Genomic DNA, 17702 nt, shown 5'->3' with positions numbered 1-17702 from the left:
AGGGGTACAAACAATAGTAATTGGGGCCTAGTGTGGTTGTGTACGTGTGATATACATACACTTTTTTGGGATCATATTTTCTATTCCGCTATTTAATCAAAAACCTTTGGGGATCAGTTAAATTGGGGGATAGTCTGTGTTGGTACGTGTGAGAGAGATCCACCTTTCCAAGTTGTTGGGGTTCATCTCATACTTCTGAAGGTTTGAGGGTGCTGCCTGTTCCATACTCCCCCTACTCCTAGCCTTTTAGGGGTACAAACAATAGTAATTGGGGCCTAGTGTGGTTGTGTACGTGTGATATACATACACTTTTTTGGGATCATATTTTCTATTCCGCTATTTAATCAAAAACCTTTGGGGATCAGTTAAATTGGGGGATAGTCTGTGTTGGTACGTGTGAGAGAGATCCACCTTTCCAAGTTGTTGGGGTTCATCTCATACTTCTGAAGGTTTGAGGGTGCTGCCTGTTCCATACTCCCCCTACTCCTAGCCTTTTAGGGGTACAAACAATAGTAATTGGGGCCTAGTGTGGTTGTGTACGTGTGATATACATACACTTTTTTGGGATCATATTTTCTATTCCGCTATTTAATCAAAAACCTTTGGGGATCAGTTAAATTGGGGGATAGTCTGTGTTGGTACGTGTGAGAGAGATCCACCTTTCCAAGTTGTTGGGGTTCATCTCATACTTCTGAAGGTTTGAGGGTGCTGCCTGTTCCATACTCCCCCTACTCCTAGCCTTTTAGGGGTACAAACAATAGTAATTGGGGCCTAGTGTGGTTGTGTACGTGTGATATACATACACTTTTTTGGGATCATATTTTCTATTCCGCTATTTAATCAAAAACCTTTGGGGATCAGTTAAATTGGGGGATAGTCTGTGTTGGTACGTGTGAGAGAGATCCACCTTTCCAAGTTGTTGAGGTTCATCTCATACTTCTGAAGGTTTGAGGGTGCTGCCTGTTCCATACTCCCCCTACTCCTAGCCTTTTAGGGGTACAAACAATAGTAATTGGGGCCTAGTGTGGTTGTGTACGTGTGATATACATACACTTTTTTGGGATCATATTTTCTATTCCGCTATTTAATCAAAAACCTTTGGGGATCAGTTAAATTGGGGGATAGTCTGTGTTGGTACGTGTGAGAGAGATCCACCTTTCCAAGTTGTTGGGGTTCATCTCATACTTCTGAAGGTTTGAGGGTGCTGCCTGTTCCATACTCCCCCTACTCCTAGCCTTTTAGGGGTACAAACAATAGTAATTGGGGCCTAGTGTGGTTGTGTACGTGTGATATACATACACTTTTTTGGGATCATATTTTCTATTCCGCTATTTAATCAAAAACCTTTGGGGATCAGTTAAATTGGGGGATAGTCTGTGTTGGTACGTGTGAGAGAGATCCACCTTTCCAAGTTGTTGGGGTTCATCTCATACTTCTGAAGGTTTGAGGGTGCTGCCTGTTCCATACTCCCCCTACTCCTAGCCTTTTAGGGGTACAAACAATAGTAATTGGGGCCTAGTGTGGTTGTGTACGTGTGATATACATACACTTTTTTGGGATCATATTTTCTATTCCGCTATTTAATCAAAAACCTTTGGGGATCAGTTAAATTGGGGGATAGTCTGTGTTGGTACGTGTGAGAGAGATCCACCTTTCCAAGTTGTTGGGGTTCATCTCATACTTCTGAAGGTTTGAGGGTGCTGCCTGTTCCATACTCCCCCTACTCCTAGCCTTTTAGGGGTACAAACAATAGTAATTGGGGCCTAGTGTGGTTGTGTACGTGTGATATACATACACTTTTTTGGGATCATATTTTCTATTCCGCTATTTAATCAAAAACCTTTGGGGATCAGTTAAATTGGGGGATAGTCTGTGTTGGTACGTGTGAGAGAGATCCACCTTTCCAAGTTGTTGGGGTTCATCTCATACTTCTGAAGGTTTGAGGGTGCTGCCTGTTCCATACTCCCCCTACTCCTAGCCTTTTAGGGGTACAAACAATAGTAATTGGGGCCTAGTGTGGTTGTGTACGTGTGATATACATACACTTTTTTGGGATCATATTTTCTATTCCGCTATTTAATCAAAAACCTTTGGGGATCAGTTAAATTGGGGGATAGTCTGTGTTGGTACGTGTGAGAGAGATCCACCTTTCCAAGTTGTTGAGGTTCATCTCATACTTCTGAAGGTTTGAGGGTGCTGCCTGTTCCATACTCCCCCTACTCCTAGCCTTTTAGGGGTACAAACAATAGTAATTGGGGCCTAGTGTGGTTGTGTACGTGTGATATACATACACTTTTTTGGGATCATATTTTCTATTCCGCTATTTAATCAAAAACCTTTGGGGATCAGTTAAATTGGGGGATAGTCTGTGTTGGTACGTGTGAGAGAGATCCACCTTTCCAAGTTGTTGGGGTTCATCTCATACTTCTGAAGGTTTGAGGGTGCTGCCTGTTCCATACTCCCCCTACTCCTAGCCTTTTAGGGGTACAAACAATAGTAATTGGGGCCTAGTGTGGTTGTGTACGTGTGATATACATACACTTTTTTGGGATCATATTTTCTATTCCGCTATTTAATCAAAAACCTTTGGGGATCAGTTAAATTGGGGGATAGTCTGTGTTGGTACGTGTGAGAGAGATCCACCTTTCCAAGTTGTTGGGGTTCATCTCATACTTCTGAAGGTTTGAGGGTGCTGCCTGTTCCATACCCCCCCTACTCCTCATCTAGCCTTTTAGGGGTACAAACAATAGTAATTGGGGCCTAGTGTGGTTGTGTACGTGCGAGATACATACACTTTTTTTGATCATATTTCCTATTCCGCTATTCAATAAAAACCTTTGAGGATCAATTGAATTGCGGGATAGTCTGTGTCGGTACGTGTGAGAGAGATCCACCTTTCCAAGTTGTTGGGGTTCATCTCATACTTCTGAAGGTTTGAGGGTGCTGCCTGTTCCATACCCCCCCTACTCCTCATCTAGCCTTTTAGGGGTACAAACAATAGTAATTGGGGCCTAGTGTGGTTGTGTACGTGCGAGATACATACACTTTTTTTGATCATATTTCCTATTCCGCTATTCAATAAAAACCTTTGAGGATCAATTGAATTGCGGGATAGTCTGTGTCGGTACGTGTGAGAGAGATCCACCTTTCCAAGTTGTTGGGGTTCATCTCATACTTCTGAAGGTTTGAGGGTGCTGCCTGTTCCATACCCCCCCTACTCCTCATCTAGCCTTTTAGGGGTACAAACAATAGTAATTGGGGCCTAGTGTGGTTGTGTACGTGCGAGATACATACACTTTTTTTGATCATATTTCCTATTCCGCTATTCAATAAAAACCTTTGAGGATCAATTGAATTGCGGGATAGTCTGTGTCGGTACGTGTGAGAGAGATCCACCTTTCCAAGTTGTTGGGGTTCATCTCATACTTCTGAAGGTTTGAGGGTGCTGCCTGTTCCATACCCCCCCTACTCCTCATCTAGCCTTTTAGGGGTACAAACAATAGTAATTGGGGCCTAGTGTGGTTGTGTACGTGCGAGATACATACACTTTTTTTGATCATATTTCCTATTCCGCTATTCAATAAAAACCTTTGAGGATCAATTGAATTGCGGGATAGTCTGTGTCGGTACGTGTGAGAGAGATCCACCTTTCCAAGTTGTTGGGGTTCATCTCATACTTCTGAAGGTTTGAGGGTGCTGCCTGTTCCATACCCCCCCTACTCCTCATCTAGCCTTTTAGGGGTACAAACAATAGTAATTGGGGCCTAGTGTGGTTGTGTACGTGCGAGATACATACACTTTTTTTGATCATATTTCCTATTCCGCTATTCAATAAAAACCTTTGAGGATCAATTGAATTGCGGGATAGTCTGTGTCGGTACGTGTGAGAGAGATCCACCTTTCCAAGTTGTTGGGGTTCATCTCATACTTCTGAAGGTTTGAGGGTGCTGCCTGTTCCATACTCCCCCTACTCCTCATCTAGCCTTTTAGGGGTACAAACAATAGTAATTGGGGCCTAGTGTGGTTGTGTACGTGTGATATACATACACTTTTTTTGGATCATATTTTCTATTCCGCTATTCAATAAAAACCTTTCTAGGGCAAGATCTTAAATTACAGAAATATGAGGAGACCGTCAAATAAGGGCCGTGGCCTGGGTCGTGGTGCTGCTGGTAGAGCTCCTGTTGCAAGGAGAGGACATGGTCGATCTGTGCCAGCTACACGCACAAGTGAAACACCTTCCTCAAGTGTGAGTAGGCGACAGAACCTGCATCAGTATTTGGTAGGGCATCAAACGCCCCTAGAAGTGATGAGGCCAGAACAAGTTGAGGCGATAGTAGATTGGTTTGCTGCTGACAGTGCCTCCAGTTCCTTCACATTGTCTCCCACCCAGTCTACTGCAGAAAGGTCAGAGTTGGCACCTGCAGCCAATGTCCAACCGTCTTTCACCTCACCCCCTTGCAAATCAGGCCAGCAGTCTGAGCCCCAAGCCATACAGCAGTCTCTTATTCTTTTTGAGGACTCTGTCAGCAGGGTTTCCCAGGGCCATCCACCTAGCCCTGCCCCAGAAGTGGAAGAGATTGAGTGCAGCGATGCCCAACCACTTATTTCTCAAGATGAGTACATGCAAGGATCATCGCAGCACGTCTCCGATGATGACGAAACGCAGGTGCCAACTGCTGCGGCGTTCAGCATTGTGGAGACCGACAAGGAGGGCAGGGGTGAAGACTGGGTGGAAGATGATGTGGAGGACGATGAGGTCCTCGACCCCACATGGAATGAACGTCATGCAGGTGAACTGAGTAGTTTGGAGGAAGAGGCGGTGGTCGCACAGAGCCACCAGCACAGCAGAAGAGGGAGCAGGGTGCAGAAGCGGAGCGGCCGTGCCCTAGACACTACGCCCGCTACTGCCCAACGCAGCAAGGGAACGAGCGCACCAAAGTCAGCTCAAAGGAGTTCTCTAGCGTGGAAGTTCTTTAGAAAATGTGCTGATGACAGGACACGAGTGGTTTGCACCCTGTGCAATCAGAGCTTGAAGCGAGGCATGAACCTTCTCAACCTGAGCACAACCTGCATGATCAGGCATCTAAGTGCAAAGCACGAGCTGCAGTGGAGTACACACCTTCAAAACCAAGAAACGTCTCTGGCTCATCCTGCTTCCTCTTCTGCTGCAGTCTCGGCCGCTCCAGCCACATCTGTAGTGATACCGGCACCTGCCACCCCGCAAACAGACGATCTGTCAGCAACACCACCACCTGGGTCACCAACAACCATCTCCACAATGTCCCGTGGAAGCGTTCAGCTTTCCATCTCCCAAACACTTGAGAGGAAGAGGAAGTACCCCCCTACCCACCCGCGATCCCTGGCCCTGAATGCCAGCATTTCAAAATTATTGGCCTTTGAAATGCTGTCATTCCGTCTGGTGGAGACGCACAGTTTTAAAAACCTTATGTCGGTGGCTGTCCCACAGTACGTCGTGCCCAGCCGCCACTACTTTTCCAGGCAAGCCATCCCTTCCCTGCACAACCAAGTGGGGGAAAAAATCAGGTGTGCACTGCGCAACGCCATCTGTGCCAAGGTCCACCTAACTACGGATACGTGGACCAGTAAGCACGGTCAGGGGCGTTATATCTCCCTAACGGCACACTGGGTAAATGCAGTGGCGGATGGGCCTGAGGCGGATAGCAATTTGGCGCATGTCCTTCCACCACCGAGGATTGCAGGGCGCTTCAGTTTGCCTCCTGTTCCTAACTCCTCCTACTCCGCTTCCTCATCCTCTACCGCCTCCTCATCCGGACAGCGTAACACCTTCACCACCAACTTCAGCACGGCCAGGGGTAAACGACAGCAGGCAGTTTTACAACTTGCCTGTTTGGGGGACAAACCACACACCGCGCAGGAGTTGTGGAGGAGCATGGAACAGCAGACAAATGAGTGGTTGCTGCCAGCGAGCCTCAAGCCCGGCCTGGTGGTGTGCGATAACGGGCGAAATCTCATAGCAGCTCTGGGCCTAGCCGGTTTGACGCACATCCCTTGCCTGGCGCATGTGCTGAATTTGGTGGTGCAGAGGTTCCTTAAAAACTACCCCGATATGTCAGAGCTGCTGCAGAAAGTGCGGGCCGTTTGTGCGCACTTTCGGCGTTCTCACCCTGCTGCTGCTCGCCTGGCAGCGCTGCAGCGTAACTTCGGCCTTCCCGCTCACCGCCTCATATGTGACGTGCCCACAAGGTGGAACTCCACCTTGCACATGCTGGAAAGACTGTGCGAGCAGCAGCAGGCCATAGTGGAGTTTCAGCTGCAGCACGCACGCGTGAGTCGCTCTGCGGAACAGCACCACTTCACCACCAATAACTGGGCCTCCATGCGAGACCTGTGTGCCTTGTTGCGCTGTTTTGAGTACTCCACCAACATGGCCAGTGGCAATGACGCCGTTCTCAGCTTAACTATCCCACTTCTATGCCTCCTTGAAAAAACAATTCGGGCGATGATGGAAGAGGATGTGGCACAGGATGAGGAGGAGGAGGAGGATGAAGAGGTAACATTTCCAAGGCTTTCAGGGCAGTCATTCGCAAGGGGCTCCGAGGGTGGGTTCCTGCACACGCAAACGCCAGGGACGCAATTGTCCAGCAGGGGCACAGTTCTGGAGGATGATGAGGAGGAGGAGCTGGAGGAGGAGATGGAACCATGTTCACAGCAGGGTGGCACCCAGGCCAGCTCATGGCCATCACTGGTGCGTGGCTGGGGGGATACAGAGGACACGGACCATACACCTCCCACAGAGGACAGCCTTTCGTTGCCTCTGGGCAGCCTGGCACACATGAGCGATTACATGCTGCAGTGTCTCCACAACGACCGCCGAGTTGCCCACATTCTAACTTGTGCTGATTACTGGGTGGCCACGCTGCTGGATCCCCGTTACAAGGACAACGTACCGTCCTTAATTCACTCACTGGAGCGCGATCGCAAGATGCGCGAGTACAAGCGCACGCTGGTAGACGCCATGCTGCTGGCATTCCCATCTGACAGCGGGGCCACAGTGGAAGCACAAGGCAGAGGAGGAGGAGGAGGAGGTCGCCAACGCAACCAGGGCACCGCCAGCACCTCAGAAGGCAGGGTTAGCATGGCCGAAATGTGGAAAAGCTTTGTCAGCACGCCACAACAAACAGCAGCACCAGCAGCTCAGATGGAACGTCTTAGCAGGAGGCAGCATTTTACCAACATGGTGGAGCAGTATGTGTGCACACGCCTACATGTAGTGAATGACGGGTCTGCCCCCTTCAACTTCTGGGTCTCCAAATTGGGCACATGGCCTGAGCTTGCCCTTTACGCCTTGGAGGTGCTGGCGTGCCCTGCAGCCAGTGTATTATCTGAACGGGTATTTAGCACGGCTGGGGGCGTTATAACAGACAAGCGCAGCCGCCTGTCCAGAGACAATGTGGACAAGCTCACGTTCATTAAAATGAACCAGGCATGGATCCCACGGGACTTTTCCGTACCTTATGCAGAATAGCAATGGATACCGACCTTACCCACCCATTGTTCCATTTTTGCTCTTTCTCACTCTTTTGGGGTGTACCCTCATTTAAAATTTGTGAAAAGAAGCAGTGTTGGCTACCTCGTCCTCCTCCTCAGGGCCAGATTAATGTAGGGGCTATTGGAGCTGCAGCTCCAGGCCCCTACCTTTTTATATAGGCCCCGGGTTGGCCATATTCACTGTTACCGCTCTTCTGTCACTTGTAAACACAGAAGTCTGGCTTCTATGCTCGCTTCCCCAGGCAGCACCCTCAGAACCTCCCCACACAGCGTGAAGGCCGGACAAGGAGGGACAGTTGGCGATGCATGGATGTGTTTATGGGCTTCAGAGACAGCATCCCATGTTGAATTAGGCATGCATGGCTGCACCCTTCCTCCTCTGGGTGCATGGCAAGGCACGGCCCTAAGGCCCTTCAAAATCCTCAGCACCAAGCCCATGATGCTGTTAATCCGGCCCTGGTCCTCCTCCACCGCCGCTTCCACCTACACCGCCCATAGGTGTGCGCAGCCTATTGCATTAAGGTGTGCACCCCAAAGTTGAAATACACATGCATGTGTTTGCCAGCAGGGAGAGTAATGTATCGGGGCCATGTACCTGTAGGCAAGGAGAAATAGAGCAGAGCAGGTCCCAGGGAGATCTTTCCCATCTCCTCACTGGCAATGCTATGTGCCCTAGGTGATTAGGGTGTGCCCAGGCACACCCAGCACACCCTGTGCGCACGCCTATGTCACCGCCACATCCACCACCACCTCAACCTCCCTCCTACTCCATATGGGCCTCGTCCTTCAGAGATGAAGAAGAACATTGTTTTATTTTTCTGTTTTTTTTTGTTGTTTTAAGTTATTTCCCTATCCACATTTGTTTGCAGAGCACTTGCCATGCTCTTAATTACGTTTTGCTGCCATTTGCAGCACTCTAGCCCTTTCCTTTGGTGTTTTAGAGCCATTTTAGTGCCTTAAAGTTCGGGTCCCCATTGACTTCAATGGGGTTCGGTGTCCGGGAAAAGTTCGGTAAAAGTCCGGGACACGGACCCGGACTTTTTTTTAAAGTTCGGCCGAACCCGTCGAACACGGACATCTAGGTGTCCGCTCAACCCTACTTATTTTAGCCCCAAACCCCAGTAGGTATCAAGATTTGGCACAAGACATTTGGCCCTATGCAAAAAAAATGGCTCTGACAATACCCACATACTTAGTAGTGTCAAGACTCCCAAACCCAGTAGTTTCAACATTGTTTCATTCACTTTTGCAGGACTATGATACTACTTCACATCTGACAAAGTTTAAGATAAATTTAAAATCAATATGTGCATAGAAATTATTAATAATATCCAGCATCATCACAACCATAATTATACAATTCTTTTGTTCTTTAATTTTTACTTTATCCAGGATGTTTTGTTTTTTTTATGAAAAATTTGTTATATAAGAAACTAGCTGTAACTCATTTCACAACTACACATAAACTTTAACTTTCTTATCTACCGAACAGGGCACAGCAAAGGGAAATCCATCACAAGCACACTCAGTAATGCAAAGTCATTCTGTAATCTCTCCTTCCAAGAACATATGAGTTAAACATAACATATAACTGAAGGTGGCCTCTGCCATTTAAAGTGTTAAAACCCAAAAGCAATAATTTATTATATTGCAGCTTCCCATTTCTTAGATGCAATGGCTGCATTGATTTTCTTTTTTTGGCTTTCTTTATTCTATTTTCATCTTGTGATTCAGCCAGTAAGTTTGTTGTTTTTCAAAAGAGCAAGTTCTCCTTTCAAAAGAGCAAGTTCAACAGCAGAATGTATCAGTTCAACAGATGACACAAACTTTTTACCAATAGCAGGGGTGCTTATGATGATCAACTTTTATTTATGTAAAACTTTTATCCCAAAAGGAAAAAGTAATAATGTATTTAAATCTCTTAGTCCATCTAACTCTCCCTTCCCCCCACACTGACAATGCTGCTGTCCAAAGGTGTCCCCTTTGCTCCTTCATCCAGAATGGGGGCACTGTAATACAGGGCTGTGTTACTGGCAAGATCACCAGTGAAAACAGAAGGAAAAAAGCCTAAAAAAAAACTGATGCAGCCACCACATCTTATGGTTGGTAAGCTGCAATATATTACATTTGCGGTTTATTACTGCGGTAAACATATTCCCCCTGGTGTATTGAATGTGTATAAAATAAAGCGTATGTCTTGAAAAGACTGATCTGATCTAACTGACCACACAACACAAGTGCTGTTTCAGCAAAAAATGATTCTCCTCCTTTGAAGGGCCAATAAATAGTTACATATAGTGGTTTGTAACTTTGTATTAAGTGAATTTTCTTCCGTTGGAAAGGTTTAAAGACCAAAACCACCAGTACTGCCATTTCACAACTGGACACACATAAACATTTTGGAGCACACATAAATAGTTCATTCCTGTCTGGGATATATATTGGAGTTCCTAGTCCATTACATGCACACAAGACTTCCACTTGAATGTACTGTAAATGTATGGATCATACAATTACCCACAATCTTTATTTATATTACCTTGTACACTGAAAATTAGGTTTAGAATGTGTGAGCCAGAGAGAATAAAATGTGCAAAGTGGTGACATCCTCACATGTTTTATTAATATTCTGTATATAAAATATATTTATAATAAATATATCAAATATCAGGCATATTTATATCATGTATTTGCGTATTTTACTTAAAATGTGCAGTATAACCTAATGGTACAGCAGATATATGCATAGTTACTAACATGTAATTAGCCTTTTAGTGTTTTTAACCTTAAAGCTCTTTGACAGTGGGGATAAAGAATGCAGTGTTATGAACAACTGGTAATGTGACTGTACACTGTATTTTATCTAGATGACCTTACTAGAGGGAACAGCGTCAGTGAGTGGCCGCATCGCCTATGCAGCCCAGCAAGCCTGGATATTTAATGCATCCCTGCGAGAAAATATATTGTTTGGGGAAGATTATGAAGAAGAAAAGTAAGCTGCGTTCTAATTCACCTTGTAAACCATGGAGGTTATGTACGCTGTTGAATAAGCACGTGTCAGCTGTTCCATTTGTTAAATAAAGGAATCTTAACCACTTGCCGACCGCCGCACGACTATCTACTGCGGCAGTCAGCCCCGTACAGGTAAACCGACGTAGGGCTACGTCGGTCGCCTACGAGCCTCTAGGGGGCGAGCGCGCGCCGCCGGGGGCGCGCTCCCGCCCCCGTTCGTTCCCTGACATGTCCGCACGAGTGACCGGCGGCTCCGATGTCCGCCAGTCACCCGCGATCTCCCGGTGGAGACGGAGAAAGGCAGGCGGCTAATGTAAACAAAGCCGCCTGTCATTCTCCCTGATCTAACTGCAGAGACTACACGATCCTGCTTTGTAGGATCATATGTCTCTGTGGTTACATCACTAGCCACGCCCCTTTACAGTTAGAATCACGCCCCTAGGGACACACTTAACCCCTTGATCACTAATAAAGTTAACCCCTTCCCTGCCAGTGTCATTTTTACAGTAACAGTGCATATGTATAGCACTGATTACTGTAGTAATGTCACTGGTACCCCCAAAAGTGTAAAAAATGTCAGTCAGGGGTCCGATCTGTCCGCCACAATGTCGCAGTCCCGCAAAACAAAAACGCAGATCGCCGCCATTACTAGTTAAAAAAAAACAATAAAAATGACATAAATCTTTCCCTTAGTAAACGCAGTAACTTTTGCGCAAACCAATCAAAATACGTTTATTGCGATTTTTTTACCAAACATATGTAGCAGAAAACAAATTGGCCTAAAATGTTAAAAAAATTTAGATTTTTTACATATTTGTTTTTGGGAATTTCATATAAAAAAATTTGAAAAATATTGTTATTTTTTCAAAATTGTCGCTCTTTTTTTGTTTATAGTGCAAAAAGTAAAAATCGCACAGGTGATCAAATACCACCAAAAGAAAGCTCTGTTTGTGGGGAAAAAAGGACGTCAATTTAATTTGGGTACAGCGTCGCACGACTGCGCAATTGCCTGTTGTTAAAGTCACGCAGTGCCGAATCGCAAAATAGGGACTGGTCTTTGAGCAGGAAAATCCTCCGGGGCTTAAGTGGTTAAATAGTTTTTATAATATTTGCTATGCTATTTCTTATCAATTTTTATGTTTAAAACAAAATCTTGTTTTTACAAGCAATACCCTGCTTCAGTGTGTGCAGTGCATGCTGGGATGTAAGAAAGTCCAGCACTAGCTTTGCACTTGCTGGCTGCTTCGGTAGAGTGATGATCTATATGGACTGTCTGTATTCTGAGCATTCTTGTGGCAGAGTGATACAATGGCAAGTAGCAACTCAAATTGGTTTGTCACTTTCAAACAGCTTTGCAGGGGTCTCCAAACTATGGCCCTCCAGTTGTTCAGGAACTACAATTCCCATCATGCTTATCCATGTCTGTAAATGTCAGAGTTTTTCAATTTTAATGGGACGTGTAGTTCCGCAACAGCTGGAGGGCCATAGTTTGAGGATCCCTGAGCTAAAGGATTGTCCAGCTAGGAGTACATCTGCAATGAAAATATTTTCTTCCAGAGGCATAGCTAAAAGCCATGGAACATGCACATTCCCACATTCAAACACTTTTGACTGTGTAATTTGGTCATTGGGTTGTTGACTTAAAAAACGTATATAAATATGTTTAAAGCCAAACTCTGGGCTGATAAAAATACACAAGTTGATGTAGCTCTTCATCCTTTAATACATCACTATACAGGTGCATCTCATAAAATTACAATATTATCAAAAAGGTCATTTATTTCAGTAATTCAATTTAAAAATGAAAGGAACACTTTGAAAACACATCTCAACCGGGAAAAATATCATGCTGGACTCAAAATGGTACTCAGTCGTTTGTATGGCCCCCATGTGCTTGTATGCATGCCTGACAAGTTGGGGTATGTTCCTAATTAGATGACGGATGGTGTCCTGGGGTATTTCCTCTCCGATGCGCACCAGGGCATCACTGAGCTTCTGAATAGACTGAGGTTCAACCTGGCGGCGTCAGATGGACCGAAACATAATGTCCCAGAGGTGTTCTATTGGATTTAAGTCAGGCAAGAATGGGGGCCATTCAATGACATCAATTACTTCATCCTCCAGGAACTGGCTGCATACTCTCACCATATGAGGCCTGGCATTGACGTGCACCAGGAGGAACCCAGGACCTAATGCACCAGCGTAGGGTCTGACAATGGGTCCAAGGATTTAATCCTGATACCTAATGGCAGTCAGGATGCCATTGTCTAGCATGTAGAGGTCTGTACGTTCCTCCATGGATATGCCTCCCCATGCCATCACTGACCCGCCACCAAACTCTGCTTATTTCCATCATCCAATCATGTGCAAGTAAAGATACTGTTTTTTTTCTGTTTTTTTTTTTTTCCCCTTACGTGTCATTGGTTATTCTTTGCAAAGTGGATTTTCACCACATTCACTAGGCTAAGGGAATATCCACCTGCAAACAGAACAGCCTATTTGCCCTCAGTAATCAACCCTATAAGCATAAGATGTTTTGCAGTTCTTGCTTTGCTAATTGTGTTCTAAGTGTAGTGATGTTAACATCTATAATATTTACCTTTTTCATTTTGAATGTTTCAGAAATGTATTAAAATTGAACCCAGTTTATTAATCAGGTTAATTAGTATTTGTATTACTCTTTATTGTAGAAAGTGATGAGCTTTGGTTTAATTCACTTTACTGCTGACAGGTACAAAAAGACTTTGGAAGCTTGTTGTCTCTACCCTGACATTGAATCTCTACCCAATGGAGAATTAACCGAGGTAAACTACTTCTTTTACTGTATATGACAATCGCATATTTTACATACACTATATTACCAAAAGTATTGGGACGCCTGCCTTTACACACGCATGATATTTAATGGCATCCCTGTTTTAGTCTGCAGGGCTCAATATTGAGTTGGCCCACACTTTGCAGCTATAACAGCTTCAACTCTTCTGGGAAGGCTGACCACAAAGTTTAGGAGTGTGTCTATGGGAATTATTGATCATTCTTCCAGAAGCGCCTTTGTGAGGTCAGGCACTGATATTGGACGAGAAGGCCTGGCTCACAGTCTCAACTCCAATTCATCCCAAAGGTGTTCTATAAAGTTGAGATCAGGACTCTGTGCAGGCCAGTAAAGTTCCTCCACCCCAAACTTGCTCATTCATGTCTTTATGGGCCTTGCTTTGTGCACTGGTCCAAATCATTAGGTGGAGGGGGGGATTATGGTGTTGGGTTGTTTTTCAGGGGTTGGGCTTGGCCTCTTAGTTCCAGTTATGGAAACTCTTAAGGCATCAGCATACCAAGACATTTTGGACAATTTTATACACCCAACTTTGTGGGAACAGTTTGGGGTCAGCCCCTTCCTGTTCCAACATAATAGCGCACCAGTGCACAAATCAAGGTCCAAAAAGACATGGATGAGCGAGTTTGGGGTGGAGGAACATGACTGAACTGCACAGAGTCCTGACCTCAACCCGATAGAAAACCTTTGGGATGAATTAGAGCAGAGACTGCGAGCCAGGCCCTCTCGTCCACATCAGTGCCTGATCTCACAAATGTGCTTCTGGAAGAATGGTCAAACATTCCCATAGACTCAGTCCTAAACCATGTGGACAGCCTTCCCAGAAGAGTTGAAGCTGTTATAGCTGCAAAGGGTGGGCCAACTCAATATTAAACCCTACAGACTAAGACTGGGATGCCATTAAAGATCATGTGCGTGTAAAGGCAGGTGTCCCAATACTTTTGGTAATATAGTGTATATCTGATTTCTATTACATACATGAATCTATCATACATTTCAGCACATGTTTCTCCACCACACACAATATTTAAATCTACTGGTTTTTCATATAACAGCTTTCCTGCTTCTATGAGACATAGGGTAAGCATAGGGTAAGCATAGGGTAAGCAAATTGAAATGGTAGTAGCATATGTATAGATAACAGACTTTAACATAAAAATATCTGACAGATGACAAGTTTTATTGATGGGTATTATTTTATAGAAAGAGATCAGGTTCAGACTAACCTATTTTACAGTTCAGAGTAAGGGGAAAATGGAATAAACTGAATGGTTGTAAAACGCACACTGTTTTAATGTTGAATATTAGGACAATTGGGGTTTACCAAAGAAAGATCTAATTTATGTATGGTAATTCATTTCCCTTTGAAGATAGGTGAACGTGGTGTCAACCTGAGTGGAGGCCAGCGACAACGGATCAGCTTGGCACGATGCCTTTATAGTTCAAGCAGTGTCGTTCTTCTGGATGATCCTCTCAGTGCTGTTGATGTGTATGTGGGAGGAGAATTATTTAACAAAGTGATTAAGAATGGAATGCAGAAAAGGAGTGTCCTATTGGTCACGCATCAGTTGCAGGTACAGGTGCTCTGTAAGTACATATGAGCATGCCCATTGCAATTCGCTTCATCTGTCCCATGGACCATGCTCTAAGAAATTAAATATAAAAAACATGTTACAATTTAAGGTCATTTTATTAGGTCTTGGCTATAAACAGAAAGCAAATTTTAAAGCATGCAAAAATAGGCTATGTTCTCCATTAAGGGATATATATACTGTAAGTCTTATTCATATTACATTGTATATATTTAATATCAAAAAACAGGCAACCACCTAGTAGTGAGGGGTTAACGTACTTGCTGACTCACCAGATAGGTATGGTACTTGCCTATGTGCATACAAAAAAGGAAGGGGATATACAGCTGTATAGTACGGACTGTATGAATTAGGCCTAAAGTAAACCATGCAGCATAATGTACAAAAATTGTTTAATCAATCTTCATAAAATCTACAGAAAACATTCCTAGTGAGTAGCACAAACCTTCCAGAAAGGCATAACAATACACGTAACTCAAAACATAATTAAAAACAATTAACATTAAAAGAAGTGACAAAGGAGGTAATGTTGTTCTTTTGAATCAACACGGTCATGAATATGAAGTTTAGTCCCGGTTCACACTAGGGCGACCTGTGAGGCGACCTGGTCGCCTTCCATAGGGAAGCTGCGGACCCGTTCTAATAGGAGCGACACAAGTCGCTCCGACCTAGAAAAAGGGTCCGGAGCTTCTTTGGGGCGACCAGGAGGCGACCGCTATTAGACTTCAATGTTATGAAGTCCGTGGCGGCCGCTCCGAGGTCGCGTCGCGGTGCGAAGTAGGTCGTCCCTATGTGAACAGGGCCTAAAAGGCAACTAAGTGACCTAGATACATACCAGAAACTCTAAAATAACCCATTCTCAGACCTAGTGGATTCATCGAACTGCAGATTACAGAGGGCACTCAAAGTAGATTAACTAACAAAAAGTGAATATGAATTCCTGAAGGTAATCCCCTACAATATTCCAACCTTTTATATAATTCCCATGATTCATAAAAATCTAACAAAAACTCTGGGTGGACCCATTGCCTCTGCAGTCAATGGACCATTAGAAAAAGTGGGTCAGTACTTAGATGACATGATCAAAGATATGGTGACTATGTTACCATCCTTTGTACAAGATACACGTGATGTTTTAACTAAGACTGATGACATGAAAATCCCTGAGGGAATAATACTAGTGGGGGTGGATGTGAAATCTTTGTACACCTCCATCCCCGATGGATGTGGACTGAAGGCAGTGACCCATTTTCTGTGACCCAGTCTGTACTATACAGCTGTATATCCCCTTCCTTTTTTATATGTTTAATATGTATAGATGGTAAGCTGAACGTTAACTGTGGATTCTCTTGTCACATCAAGCGGACTCCAATCTACTGCTCAATTTACAATCCAAAGGACAGAGGAATGAATCCCTAAATGAATTTGTAAAGAAACTTCAAAGTCTCTTTTAATGGTACAAGATTGCATATAATTTGTACATCCAGTACACAACAGAAAGAACAACAGTTTCCGGCACTTCTGCCCTTTCTTTAGTTTACTGTTTTTTTTTTTGTTTTGTTTTTTTATGTTGTATGTGTATAACTTTTTTTGAAATCTTGCAAGATTACAGATACTTTGCCCTGTTCTGCTATGTAATAGCTTGTACTTGCCAATATACAGTCTTTCACTGCAGACCAACATAGTCTGGTTTCCTAATGGTTTTAGAAAGGGTTTGTAATTAGGTGTTATCTGAATATAGACATTACAAAATCTGTTAATTTGATAGGGTTGCAAAACAAACAGGCAGCACATACACCTTTTTATTTTTCTGACAGCAGTCAGCCCTTTTATACAGCAGCAGGCTCCTACAGCAGAGACAGTGTGAGAGAGGCATGAGCATTAGTAGTCAGCTTACATATAAATAGGACTGCGGACAGCTGAGACTAATAATAAGGTCTGGCTACAAGGATGGAGGCTTTATCCGTCCCAAAGCTTTGCAAAGTCTCCCGGCTCCAGGACCCATTTGAGAACTTAAAATGTTACTAAACCCAGGACTCTGCATTCACTATATCTGGTCTCCCACAGTACACAGAACATGGAAATGCAATTATTTTAGTAACTATAAACTTCTAAATACCTTTTCTCCAGGCTTTTTTTCTCAGAAGATAGGTGCCTGAACTCACCCTCCCCAGCCAACTCACCGCCCCAACCATGCCCACAACCTCGCCCTCAGCCATGTCTTCCTCAGAGGTGAAAATTACACAGTTGCCAAATAGTGGGTATGATCGAGGCTTAGAACTGTGTATTGCAGAAGGCGCAAGGTTCAGAAAAGTGAAGCACACAGAGTACAGGGCTCAGGAGTATGTATTGTGCAGTGCTGAGGAGTGCAAATCATACAAGGTGTAGTAGCCATAAACATGTACAGTACACAACACTAAAAAGTATAGTATGTACCATACAGCACAGCATAGAGACTATGATCAGAAAACATGTATTGTACATACATAATTTAAGGAGTATGATACCCACTCCTAACCACTAACCATGTATACTGTGCTATACATTATATAATCGTGACCCCTGTTCTCTTTATACATTTTCTCTTTTACACACTTCTGGCCACTGCATTCTGTCAGTTGTGCTGTACCTTACATACTCCTGACTGCTCAACTCTGTATGCTGTGATGTATTTTGCATGCTCCAGGGGCCATTAAAGCGGAGTTCCGGCCTATTTTGCAACTTTAGTGATTCCT

At 44.3% G+C, this 17702-nt stretch overlaps 1 protein-coding gene across 2 annotated transcripts in view; it reads left to right on the top strand.

Moving 5' to 3' along the window:
* Window positions 1-17702, top strand: part of MITD1 (microtubule interacting and trafficking domain containing 1) — a 236909-nt gene that overhangs the window by 76098 nt on the left and 143109 nt on the right. For both annotated transcript variants that reach the window (XM_082246937.1, XM_082246936.1), the window contains exons 12-14: window positions 10401-10525; window positions 13277-13349; window positions 14746-14949. In XM_082246937.1, the coding sequence (XP_082103063.1) occupies window positions 10401-10525; window positions 13277-13349; window positions 14746-14949 (402 nt within the window). The remainder of the gene's footprint in view (window positions 1-10400; window positions 10526-13276; window positions 13350-14745; window positions 14950-17702) is intronic.

Source organism: Pelophylax lessonae (genome assembly GCF_965119305.1).
Source record: "Pelophylax lessonae genome assembly, chromosome: 2".
Taxonomy (NCBI): domain Eukaryota; kingdom Metazoa; phylum Chordata; class Amphibia; order Anura; family Ranidae; genus Pelophylax; species Pelophylax lessonae.
This window is presented reverse-complemented; position numbering and strand designations above follow the sequence as displayed.